This window comes from Python bivittatus, unplaced genomic scaffold (assembly GCF_059951505.1).
Source record: "Python bivittatus isolate LINGU-HERP-01145 unplaced genomic scaffold, Pbiv_v1 ctg000390_np1212, whole genome shotgun sequence".
Classification (NCBI taxonomy): domain Eukaryota; kingdom Metazoa; phylum Chordata; class Lepidosauria; order Squamata; family Pythonidae; genus Python; species Python bivittatus.
Window position 1 is genome coordinate 1,489,565 of NW_028277070.1, and position 12,572 is coordinate 1,502,136.

Genomic DNA, 12,572 nt, shown 5'->3' on the forward strand with positions numbered 1-12,572 from the left:
AGGTTTCCTGGTCAGGAGCAGTTCTATTTTCTCCCCTTGAGAATTGGTGTGGAGTCAAAAGGGAACACGGGTGGACAGCTTTTAGGAGTGAGAGATGTTAGACCCACTTAAAAGCAGCTTTCCTCTTGGGCGAGTGGGCTCGCCCAGCACAGGCATTGCCAGCCCAGCTGCAGACTCACCCGCTGCCTTGCAGCTGCACCACAGGAGTTGGGTGCTCTTGTTCTTTACAGTGCAGGAACTCTCACCCGAGAGTGGGAAATGGACCAGACCCACCAACACGCCCTCGGGTGGCCAGCTTCTAACTTTGCTTCAACAACTGCCATCGATTTTCAGCTTTGTAAAACAAACTTTATTGCTTTTAATTTAGACAAAAATTTGCTGTGCAATTACAGGAATGTGTGGAATCTCTTGAACACATGATCCAGGTTTCTCCTTCCTGGAACTAGCCCATTTATACACACGTGCACACACACTTTTTAGGAACAACAAAAAAATCTGGTCTAAATGCATTGGATCTGGAGCAACTGCCTAAACCTACCATATATGGGTCCAACATTTTGCGTTTTGGTAGTGTGAGGGGGATTGGAGACCCTCCAGATACCACTAAACTACAACTCCCAGCATTCTTCACTCTTGGACTTGTGGCCACAGCTGCTGGGAGTTGCTCAATATCTGGTGGTCCATATGTTGCCAACCCTTAAGTAGCACTTAATATATTTTGCAGAGGGGAGAGATGCAACCAGCGCAGCTTCCTCTCTACGTCCAGAAGAATGTGGGGCACGACGGCCCCAAGCCAAGTGTTTCTTTCTCTGAAAGGGGAGAGGCCTGAAATGGAGGACAGAGGTAGTGACTATAATGTGCCAGTCTTTCAGATCTGTGGCCCAAGTTGATAACTCTACTCCTGGTCAGCTACATATAAGTTTGAGTATAAGCACTTACTTCCAGGGATCCATCTCAACTATCCCACAATGAACCAACCCCTCCCCCAAATGGGGAAGCTGCTGATCTCCTAAGTGGAAGCCAGCCCCCACCCCAAGCCTATGGCCCTGTGACATGTGCGCCACAGCTGCTTCGTCCAACAAGGTAGACATGAAATACCATGTCCTATCCATGTAGTGCATGAACATTTCTTTGGCCAGAGATCGTTGTTTACAGCTGTCCTTGTGAGACAAACTCTGCAAACTTCAACAGTCCCATCTGTAGAGGTCTGTGCAGGGAGTTGAGGCTGCCCTCCGATTGCTTGGTCTAGCAGGGAGCCGCAGTCAAAGGCAACCCCAAGGTTGCATCGAGGCTCTGTCTCTGCTATGTGAGCACAACCAGGCGGCTTCACAACCTGTAGTGTATTGAGTTGGAAGGCAGGCCCACACCCAGACTCTTGGGAATTGTGTTTCCAAAGCTAGAGCATCTGTATTAAGAAGCAAGTAGCATGGAGGACGGGGCGATGCTTTCAGGAAGTGCCACAATCCACGGGAGGTGAAGGTGTTGGAGGCAGGAGGCACCTTCCTGTCCCCTCCAAAGGGCTGGAATGGAGTTCTTTCTGCTGCCACCAGGACAATCCGTGGAGAGATGCGCAGCGATGGCGGAGTGGTGGGCGTGGGGGGACTATGTGAGATTGCCCGACAGCTTGTCCCGAATCAGGCCAAACTGCACACTCACACTGTGGTCCAGTTCCTCCAGTTCAGAAGGGAGAGGGATGCCCAGTTCCCCCAGGTACAAAGAAAGGGCTTCAAAAGAATCCTCCAGTTTGGAAAACGGGGGCCTAGGAAGAGATGCGGCAGGAGGAGAGAGTAGGAATGCGGCCCTCCAGAGGACAGGCACCAGCAGGCTTCCAAACATAATTGCAAGCATTTGTCAGAAAAGGAGCTGGCCCTACTTCCCAGTCTAGGCCACGTTCTTCTCCTGGATAATGACTGTTTCTGCCCCGGCCTCTTAAGCCACCGAAGAGAACCAGGCCCAGGACCCAAGAGCTCCCATTCTGCTGTGAGTCCACCAGAGAACAAGGGGCACGTGGTGAACTGGCGACATACAGCAACGTGGCCGCCCTGCCGGCCACCACCCTCCCCCGAGCCGCTTGCTCTCAGCACCGAAATGGGCCGTGGCAGAGAAGGAGGCGCCCCCCCCCGAGACTGACCTGCTCTCCGGCTCCAGCCTGCAGCAGATGGCTGCCAGAGGGAAAAAGGCAGGGGGACAGTCCACAGGAACAAACTTTTCCCAGAACAGCTTCACGTTGAGGCCAAAATCCAGTGTGCGAGGGAGGCAGTCTGGGTCCGCGTACACTTGTCCTATGATCTGAGACAGGCAGAGCCGTTCCACACCAGCCCCTGCAGGCCCCGGACGCAGGGCCTCCGCTGACCCTCCTGTTCCTCAAGAAAGAGCCCGCGGCCTACCTGTGAGGCAACCTGCAAGTGCCCGAGTACCCCAAGGCTTGGTGGGAAAAGGAGGGTCCCTCTTGGCAGCTCGCACTGTGCGCCACAATATTTATTCCCCCTATCCTGGCTTCTGCTAAGCAGATGAGTCGCCACAGCCGTCCCTACTGACACGCACGGCTCAGGGCTGTGCAACTTCCCTCCGTCGGAATATATGCTCTCTTATTGGAGCACGAGATTTGGCCATTAGCTGGACTGGACTCCGTTTGAGAAAACAACCTTCAAACTATCACGAGATTTGAATTTCCAGGCCTATTATTTTCTCATCCTTTCCCCGCAGGAAGAGAAAATTAGATCAACGCTTTGCTGGAATAACTGCCACAAAAATAGATGCATGTTTTCATTTATGGTGGATATATAAAGGTGGCATACAAACAAACTAGCTAGCTAGCTTAGGGCTTAGAAATTGCAGGTTTGGGGTGGTTAGTATTTACAAAAATTGTTAAAATAATCAAACAGGAATTCAAAATGGACCCACTGCTAGCTTTGTTGGAAATATTCACTGCAGGTGACAAGCAAATACAATCTAAAGAGCTGATGGCGTATTTATATGCTGACCATTTATTTATTTAGTGGATCTGTATGGCTGCCCCCCTCACACACACACACCTCATTCGTGGCAAGAACGGTGGTAACAAAAAATTGGAAGCAGGAATCAGTACAAGCTTTGATGTATTGTGTGGACAGAAAAATTGGCCCATTTGTTACACCTCTGAAAAGGACGATCCAAACCAGGTTTTTGGTTTTTTTTTTGGAGACATGGAAAGACCTGATGCTTTTATTGACGAAAAATAAACCGTGGTAAAAAACTGTCGGTTTGTTATCTCTGATACAGAAAGATGCTATTTATACAAAGTTACAGAGTTGCTAGGTAATGGGTTAGATTAAAAATTGTAAGAAATATAATTTCTTACAATCTCTTTATAAGAAAAGTATGGAAATGGAAAAACTCCTATTTGTGTGCTGCAGGTGCAGTTCTACGTTATCTCTGAGAGAACCCCCAATAAACCTGTCAGAGGAAAGCGTCCCTCGGCCCGGGGTCCCAGAGGGGCTTTGCTTCTCCTCCTGCCTTCCTGGCACGGGGAGAAAACTTGCCCCCACGACCGCTGCCTTGGGCCCGCTGACCAAGCTGCTCTGAACTGCCGTCCACACAAGAAAGACTGATGGTTTGAAAAGGTGGGACAAAAGGCCAGGAGCCCTGGGCAACCACTGGCCAGCCCTTGGAGAGGAACAGCAAGCCTGCAACTCAGTCGAACAGCCCAGACCAGAGGCCAACCCTTATCTCACAGCTGGCCACCAAACCCTCCTCTGAACAGTCCGAAGGGCAGGGCAACCCACACTCGCCCTTTGCCTCTAGCCTGACAGTGCATCCCCCAAAGTGCGTTTGCCTGGGCAGGACCGATGCTCGAGGCCCCCCTCGGCCCCCCAACGGGCTGGGCTTACCTCACAGAGCACTATCCCAAAGGAGAAGATATCGACCGTCTCGTCGTAGCTCTGCCCTGCAAGAAATGAAACAGCCGCCAGGAGCAGACGCGTCATTAAAACAGAGGCAGCGGGGACAAGAGCCCATGTGGGTGCTGGGGCAACTGGACACAGGAGGGAGCACGGAAGAGCAGGTGTGTCTTGTCCTACGGGGTGTGTGCAAGCATCACATCTGCATCCAGCTGCCAAAGAGCTCTCGGAGCCTTCGGGGGATGCCTCCATGCAGCCTGTAATGGGAGGAGGGGGAGAGGGGGCTTCCCCACCAGCACCCGGGCACCCCTTCCAGGAGTCCGACCCACGAAAGAACATCAGGCCGACAGCCAGCATGTGGATGTGTTTCCCCCATCAAATGGGGGGGACAGAATGAGGAGAAGGGGAGCAGGAGCCTGTCAGCCCTTCGAGGTAGTCCCGGTTAGAAGTACCAACCGTGAGTACGCACACGACCTTTATCGTAAGGTTACAGCAACAGAATCTGGCAAGCCGGAAAGCATTTCTCCCCTCCTTTCCTTTTACTTTCCAGAAAACTAGGGAGGGTCCCTTCCGGGCCACTCTCTCTGCCCCCGTTCCTTCTGTGGGCTGCCAGACTGTTGCCCAGGCTGCGGCTCTTCCTCCTGTCTCCCAAGGCCATTCCCACACACCACTGCAGAGCCCGTGGCAGGACAGGCCCGTTGCAAAATGCACACAACCGAAAGAGACACTTTGACCTGGCAGTTGGGCTCTGCAATGGCGAGAAGCTCTGCTGACTCCTCTGTGACGCCAGGGGCAGGGGGCTCCTACCGTTTAGCATCTCTGGGGCCATCCAGTAGGGGTTCCCAACCACCGTGTAGCGCTTTCTCCGGTCACTCTTGCGCAGCGTGCGCTTCTTGGCCAGTGGCTTTTCCAGGGAGGGCTTGTTCCTTTCCTCCACAATCAGCCGGGAGAGGCCAAAGTCAGCAACCACCACCGTATTGTCCTGGGCCAAAGGTGAAGCAAAGTCCATGAGGATTAGAAAGCCCTTTGGGGAAGCTCTGGACCAGTTATGGCAGAGGAAGCACGAATTCTCAGAAAACGTTTCTGGGCAGACACCGCTGGACCAGGGCCTGAGCAACGCATTTACTGCAACTGGCATCGGCAGGGCTCAGGGGCCCAAGAGCTTTCCTGGCCCTTCTCCAAACGGCTCCCGCCTCCTGGAAGCCGAAGCTGCCCCAGCCCCGCAAACCTTTTTGACCTGCTCCCAGTTCTTTAGTTCTCAGGCATAAAGGTTTTTCAACTGTATTTAAATTACATTTGCGTCCTCCAAGATGCACACAAAGCAATTAAGAAACCTCCAGTTTAGGCCTTCTCCATTCCTTGGTACTCAAAGAGTTTTACAAATTTTGTTTGCATTAAAACAACTAAAAAAACAAGAAGGGGATACAAGTCTGGGACCCTGGAAGAGCAAAGGATGACCTCTGATGCTCATCATTCATATCTTCCTGGAGCTGTTACATCAATGAATGGCCTTGGATTCATAAACTGTATGTTCCACAAGCCGCAATATTCTCAAGGATACTGATGATGGGTTGAGAAAACAATCACTGGCTCCTCTCTAACGGTTGCCGTGTTGTTAGGTGAGTTTTCCCACTGTGAGAGCATCGTGCAAGTTCAACCTGAGCTGCTCTCCTAGGGGAAGTCGCTGGACCCCAAAGCACCCCCTAAGGTGCTGGGCCCCAAAAGCCAGTCCCTTATGACTGCGGCAAGTGCGCAAGGAAGCAGGCCTAGCCAAAGGCGCCCCAAAAGAAACGAGTGCTCACCAGTTTGATCAGGCAGTTGTGGGAGTTCAGATCTCGGTGGATGATGCGCATGGAGTGCAGGTAAGCCTGCAGATGGGAGAAGCAGGGCGGAAGACGAGGCATTGTTAGTCCCAACGTGCAGCCAGCCGCACTGACCCCTCAGCTGCGGCCGCTGACACACAGGAGCCTTTGGTGCTCGCCGCTGCCAGCGACTGAGCAGACCGAGAGGCTGGAGCAGCCCAGCCCAAGCAGCTACTTCCACCCCTGAGGCCATCCCTCGGGGGGACGGACGCCCAGAGGAGGGCAGCAATCCTTGCCCCAAGGGAGAGCCCCACGGCTACCCTTTCAAGAGCACTTTCACCCCGGGCTGGCAAAGGAAGCTGTGGGCGTTAAGGCGATGGACTGAGATGGCGAACTCGGGTTCTAGCCCCCATTTGACCCAACCTACCTCATGAGATTATGGTAGGGATAAAATGAGAGGCGATCTCATTATTCATGCTTTGAACTACATGGCATGGGACCAGGTTATCTAAGGGACCGCCTCTCCCCTATGACTTCAACCCGTCCCACCCAATCACACAGAGAGGGCATGCTTCGGACCCCCTCAGTGAAAGTACTTCGACTGGCGGGGTCCAGAAGGCGGGCCTTCTCTGCGGTAGCCCCTGCTCTTTGGAACATCCTGCCCCCAGAGATGCGATTAGCCCCCACACTCCTGGCCTTCCGTAAGGTTTTGACAATCTGGTTCTGCCACCTGGTCTGGGGTGGGGTGAGAATACCTCAAGCATGGGGATGGCTAGCCCCATAGAGGCCGCGGCCTTCAGCCTCAGTTTTTCATCCCCTTGGTCTCTCCTTTTTTTTAGTTATGTTTTAATTTATGGTTTTATGTGTCTATATATTTTATGTTCTAATGTTTATTGTGAATCGCCCAGAGTTCCCCCATTGGGGGGAGATGGGCGGTTGAAAAAATTTAATAAATAAATAAAATAAATAAACAAACTTTGAAGAAAGATACAATAAAGCAACCAACTCTTGTGCCACTCTTGCTTTGGAAAACACATGACTGACTAAATCTCTGACGCTCCCCCGGGACATTCTATAGTTTGGGCAAACCTTCAGACTGCAGCTGAACGAACTGGCAATCCACACCCTCTCACATACACAGTTCATCCTTTGCCCCCAGACATCCCCTTCCCAAGGCCCAGGAGGGCGGCTCACCATTCCAGAGGCAATTCCTTTTGCAAAGCTGACCTTCTGTTCCCAGGGAAATGGGTCCTGCAAGGGAAAAAGGATCCCTCTGTTAACTTGCCTTGAGGGCAGAGAGGGATGCCAAGGGTTCTGCCATCACAGCAGCGGTGGGCATTTAAAAATTGGCAAGCTGATACTGATGTGTAGGGCAGGATGCAGAACGGGGCACGAAGCTGGATTTTCTGCACAACACTGCCCTTCCCAACGTGCCTGCAGAAAGTTCCTTCAGCCCATGCTGGGAATCCCATTCTCTTCCTTAAAACATTTAAACGATAACCTGGCAGGCTGCAAAGCAAGAATGTACTGTATGTCCAGAACCATTTTTTTGCCAGGAATGTTTCTGGGCTCCAAATGAGCCCCCCGGGGTTTTAGAAAACAAGGAAAAAAACTAGGGCTGTGGGGGGAATACACAAGATGACCTTGAAGGAAAAACGCAGAAACCATTACCTAGGTAAAAAGGGCTGGAACATTTTTTAAGTCCAAACAGCGAGATAACATTTGAAAGCAGCTCAGGGAGATCTGCTGCACTTTAAGGAGGTGGTGAAAATACAGCACAACTAGGCTTGCAAAACCGATGTCAGTCCCACTAGGCCAGTGTTGTCCAAACTTGGCCACTTTAAAATGAGTGGACTTCAACTCCCAGAATTCCCCAGCATGGCTGGCTGGGGAATTCTGGGAGTTGAAGTCCACTCATCTTAAAGTGGCCAAGTTTGAACAACATTGCACTAGGCAGACCAAACAGAAAGTCAGCTCCCTGAAAAGTTAGCACTATTTTTTATTGAGATTGGTTATAATAATGGGATCTTGCCAGTGAATCAGAGAGGTGTCTGCCTGAGCCGCTGCTGAATGTTATATTGTTGTTCTGGACTTAAACATGTTTTGCCCCTTGTGCCTAGGCAACAGCCCCTCCATCAAGGCCATCTTCCGTAGTCTCTGTAAGGGCACATGCAAGGCCCAGGGCAAATGGACTGGAGGCAATACTCTTGTGGTCAAGAGGGGTGGCAGAGAGCAAAGGACTCAATTCACCCTTTGTAAGTGGGTATTTTGTGACTGTTGATGCCAACTATGTCAACCATTTTGTAGGGAGGTCCAGGACTTGCTATCAAATGTCACACAGCCCAGAAAGGTGGTTACCCATGTTCTAGAATGAATAATCTGAATGGGAACAAAGCAATTATTAGGTACCGGTGGGCTTCACGCATCAGGCTAACCCATGGTTTGTTGAAAAAGTCACCACTGGCATGTTCAAGCCAGAAACCAAGCATAGTTTTTCATGATACATGAGCCCAACCATGGAGTGGGACTACATTTTGTGAAGTTTTAGAGAAAGGGTCTTAGTTGTTTCTTTCAGAAGGATCAAGTGTCCCCTTGCCACTGCTTACTGATGTTGTAAGAGATGGAACCCACCACGTTTCGGAGGAAGTCCTTCAGAGTCCCCCCTTCAATGTACTCTGTGAGAAGATTCAATTTCTTGTCCTTGTACAACACCCCAATGAACTTCAGGACATTGGGATGCTCTAAGCTGCGCATCACCTTCACCTGTAAGACAGAGAAACCTGGAATAAACCAAGGCCATTGCCTCTCCCCCAGGAACCCGACTTTTAAAACCAAAATAACTAACTCTGATGTGTCACAGGGTACCAAAAAGTCAGCGGATGTCCAAGAACTAACTTGCTCTTCCTCTGGTGGACCCCACACACAGTGGGGTTGGAAGCCATTAGGCTGTTGAAAGGGAAGTGCTGTCCATTGCCTGCACACCTTCATGAGAAATGATGCTTACCTCTGTCAGGAAGGTCTTCTGTGTTTCTTCATCACAGCGAATCAATTCCTTCATCACCATCACCTTTCCTGTGGCTTTATGAGTCACCTGATGAACAGAATAGTATTACCTCTGTGTTAAGAAGTGTAACTGGAGGAGAACAGGAGTTCTTCTGACTTTGCCATGCTGAATCGCTTTCTCGAATTCTGCCTGGAGCTCTGGGAAAAGAGCCCAGCCACAGGCAGGTGTGAGAAAGGAAGGAAATCAAGCTTGGAAGGTGAAGACGCTCTTCCCTCCCAGAGATGCCACATCACATTATTTCCTACTGTGACCAGGCTTCTTCCTGCTCCTCCAAGATTTGAAAGTGTTGGTCTACGGTGGAGTTAAGATCTCCAGCCACTGACCCTCGCTATGGCTGCAGGCCAAGTGACAAGCGAGTGAGAGATTCAACATGATCTTTGTCTGGAAAATCCAGTGTGGGCTTGCTTTTGGGGAGGGCTTATTCCTTTCTGCCCTTCAACAAATTGTTGCCCTGACTGAGCAAACAAGACTTCACATTTTTTCAAGCTGGAAAATCAAACATGCTCTGCACCTCCTTCCAGGCAGGCTTCACCAGCAAGCACTAGTATCCGTGTTGTACTGAAACAGTTTCACCGTGACTCTGGGCACATAGAGGCCTTTTCTTTCTTTCTTTCTTTCTTTCTTTCTTTCTTTCTTTCTTTCTTTCTTTCTTTCTTTCTTTCTTTCTTTCTTTCTTTCTTTCTCTCTCTCTCTCTCTCTTTCTCTCTCTCTTTCTCTAATCTATCTATCTATCTATCTATCTATCTATCTATCTATCTATCTATCTATCTATCTATCTATCTATCTATCTATCAAATTTGTCACTGCTCATCTCATTAAAAAATGACTCTGGGAGGTTTACAAGGCGGTTAAAATCAATTAAAATTACAGTATAAAATAGTCCTAAATAAATATAATGCTAACCCTTGGCTCGTGTGGTGCACAGATGCCTTCATACCCACAAAGGCACAAATAATTTGCTTTCCACTTAGAAACTCCCCTTTTCTACCATCTACACATGGGGGTACTTTTCATGCTAGGATCCCAAGGGCAATGGCCCTCATAACAGGTGCATGGAAATGCATGTATATGTATACTTGGAGCACTATTATTTGACGTCTATGAGCTCCTCTTGGCTGAGTCTGCCCAACCAGGGGCCAAACTGGCCAGAGAACTCCAGCAAGCCCTGCAGGAGATCGGGAGCCACACAGGCAGCATCTGGCTTTTGAAAGCAGCCTTTGCAACATGCCATGACAATCTATGGAAGGAAAACCTGGCTATTCGAGTTCTCTGTTGCCCCACCAGGTAACCGATTGCTCACTTCCCTCCCTCCCTCTTTCCTGCAGAAGGACAGGGGTACCCAGAAGCTTTTGCAAGCCAAGTGCCTTCTAGTAAGCTGATCCAAATCAGCCTGAGCATTTTGCAAAAGTAATTATGTTGAAGGAGCCTTCGATTCAAATGTATTTGTGTACCAACACATCCCACAAATTTCATTAGCCAGAAAAACCTATCTAGCACTGGGGGAGAAGTCTCTGACCTTTTGCCCAATAGCGTCTTGGCAATGTTGAGTTAACACATCTTATTTACATTCACAGTGCCCATGTGGTTACGCTTTTTTTCCTTTTAACTCCCTATAACACAAGCTGGGAAAGTCTGTAGGAGAGTCAAGATCTTCACAAGGAACTCTTCCTTGTGCTCTGCTTCTTAATCATCAAGCTGCAGCAACTGTAACTGTGATATTTTTGGCCCGGAAATATAAAGCTGGTGGAGACCAAAAGGCAAGCTCTGTGCTGGTTTGGAAAGCTGTCACAAGTTATGACAAGGTAGAAGACTCTGCTTAAACCACAAAAAGGCTTAGCGTACTCTGCAGCCTGGTGCGCTTTAGTTGGGCCTTCATATCCAAGGTCAGGCATGGCAACTCGCCAGCCAGGCCCTGGAGTCAACAAGGCAGACAAGCATCAACAGCCCGGGAGGGGAGGGGACCCTTCAGCAGGCTGCGCCTTGCTGGGCTTCGTTTTCACCGGGCAGCCGTACCTACGTGGGCCTCACACAAACAAGACGTTCATGTCTAAGTAACACCCTGGACTGCCCAAGGCGTTTCAAACTAGGATGTGAACACATAACTTGAGGTGGGCAGCAAGGACATTTTTGCTTCCCTTCTACTGCCCACAAATGATCTCCAGGCATGACGGCTTAGCAATCAAACTGCAGAGGCCCATCCATGGTTAAGCAGAGGGGCCCAGCACAAAATATTATACTGTAGTGTGAACTGCTGCTGTACAGCAGGATGTTTAAGAAGCTAAGAACAGGCCAAGGTCCCTGTTAGTCCAGCCTCATCCCAAGTCCATCAGGGCAAATCACCTTGCCTCACAGCCACACATTAACTCCCATCCAGGGGACTGGGATACTCCCATGAAGACACGAACTTTGTTTGGGATCCTGGGCCTGGAATTATACAGTAGTGTAGTTTATCTCCCAGAGTTCGAAAAAGAAGCATAGATGTCACCATAGCCTCCGCAAAGCCTAGAAGTGAAGTGAAGTGAAGTGAAGTGAAGTGAAGTGAAGTGAAGTGGAGAGGAGAGGAGAGGAGAGGAGAGGAGAGGAGAGGAGAGGAGAGGAGAGGAGAGGAGAGGAGAGGAGAGGAGAGGAGAGGAGAGGAGAGGAGAGGAGAGGTAATAAAGGGGTCTCTGTTTAGCTGAATCTCTCCCTTGCTTAGCCAAGAAAGAAAATTTAGTCTTAAAACAATTTACTCTGCTTCAGCATGGGAAAAAAGAAAATGCAGGACCCTGAGACCAGTTAAGGCAGTCGAAAAGGTGAAAATTATTCATTCTACAGCTGAAGTAATAATGAGAGATGAACAATCACCATATACATAAGAAAAGCAAGTTCAGAAGAAAAACCTTTGAGATAATGCAACTAGTGGTAAGTCATCTGTTTATATTAAAAATAATATAAATGTCTCAGACTCAAATGACTTAGATGATATTTCTCCTAATATTATAGCTTGTATTACACAGTGTCGAAAAGCTGACTTTCAACTGCCCAAACTGTAAAATACACAAATAACTGCAATTTCAACAAAAATAGAAGAGTTAAAAAGATCCTTTGATGGGCTTACAGAAACTATTGCTAAGAATATAATAAGATGATTTGACTTTAACCAAAACTCCTTAATGGCAAAAAGTATTGGTAATAATAGAGACTGTGCTCCTCCCTATCAACACAAGGAAACCATTCTATACATGGCGAGTAACGACATCAATGCCAGGAGACAGTATTCTAAAGAATCTAGTAAACTTTCTTTAAGCCAACTTCTTCATTGCCAACTGCAAGCCACTGGTATTAATAGGACCACCTGGCTTCCTAGCTATAATGGCAGAAAAAGGATTAACCACCTGGCTATTCCAACAGTGCTGTTAAGGATGAGAACCTATCTGGGATCCTTTGGAATTACCCCCGTGCGAGTCTTTATTGACAGCAATGTGAGAGCACTCTTGGACAGAGATAGGCATTTACTCCTGGATTTATACAAAACGTCTAGCGGGGATGGATGGCGAATGCCAATCACTCCTCTCCTTTTGCTATGGGCTGAAGAATCTGCGCTCAGTCCATTCGAGCAAGAATTGATTACCTTGTTCAGCGAGATGCCAAAAGGCGAGCAGACAGGATATAAAATCTCAGACATGCAATGTTGCAGATTTGGGAGACAGCAAAACCTTTGGCAGCTCTAACAGATTCACAAAATAACCGAGTCAATCCAGAATGGCGTTTTAAAGCCAAAGTCAGAAAAGGAAAGACAACTGCCTGCTTTACTCACCCCTATGCCAGTTAAAGAGAATTCAAGATCTC

General features: G+C 49.0%; 1 protein-coding gene across 2 annotated transcripts in view; it reads right to left on the bottom strand.

Annotated features, from left to right (window-relative positions):
• Positions 1-310: 310 nt before the first annotated feature.
• Positions 311-12,572, bottom strand: part of LIMK2 (LIM domain kinase 2) — a 58,517-nt gene continuing 46,255 nt past the window's right edge. For both annotated transcript variants that reach the window (XM_088143773.1, XM_025172081.2), the window contains 8 exons: positions 8,685-8,771; positions 8,312-8,443; positions 6,875-6,931; positions 5,681-5,746; positions 4,686-4,860; positions 3,870-3,925; positions 2,132-2,289; positions 311-1,759 (listed from right to left, as the gene is read on the bottom strand). In XM_088143773.1, the coding sequence (XP_087999899.1) occupies positions 1,603-1,759; positions 2,132-2,289; positions 3,870-3,925; positions 4,686-4,860; positions 5,681-5,746; positions 6,875-6,931; positions 8,312-8,443; positions 8,685-8,771 (888 nt within the window). In that variant the 3' untranslated portion in view covers positions 311-1,602. The remainder of the gene's footprint in view (positions 1,760-2,131; positions 2,290-3,869; positions 3,926-4,685; positions 4,861-5,680; positions 5,747-6,874; positions 6,932-8,311; positions 8,444-8,684; positions 8,772-12,572) is intronic.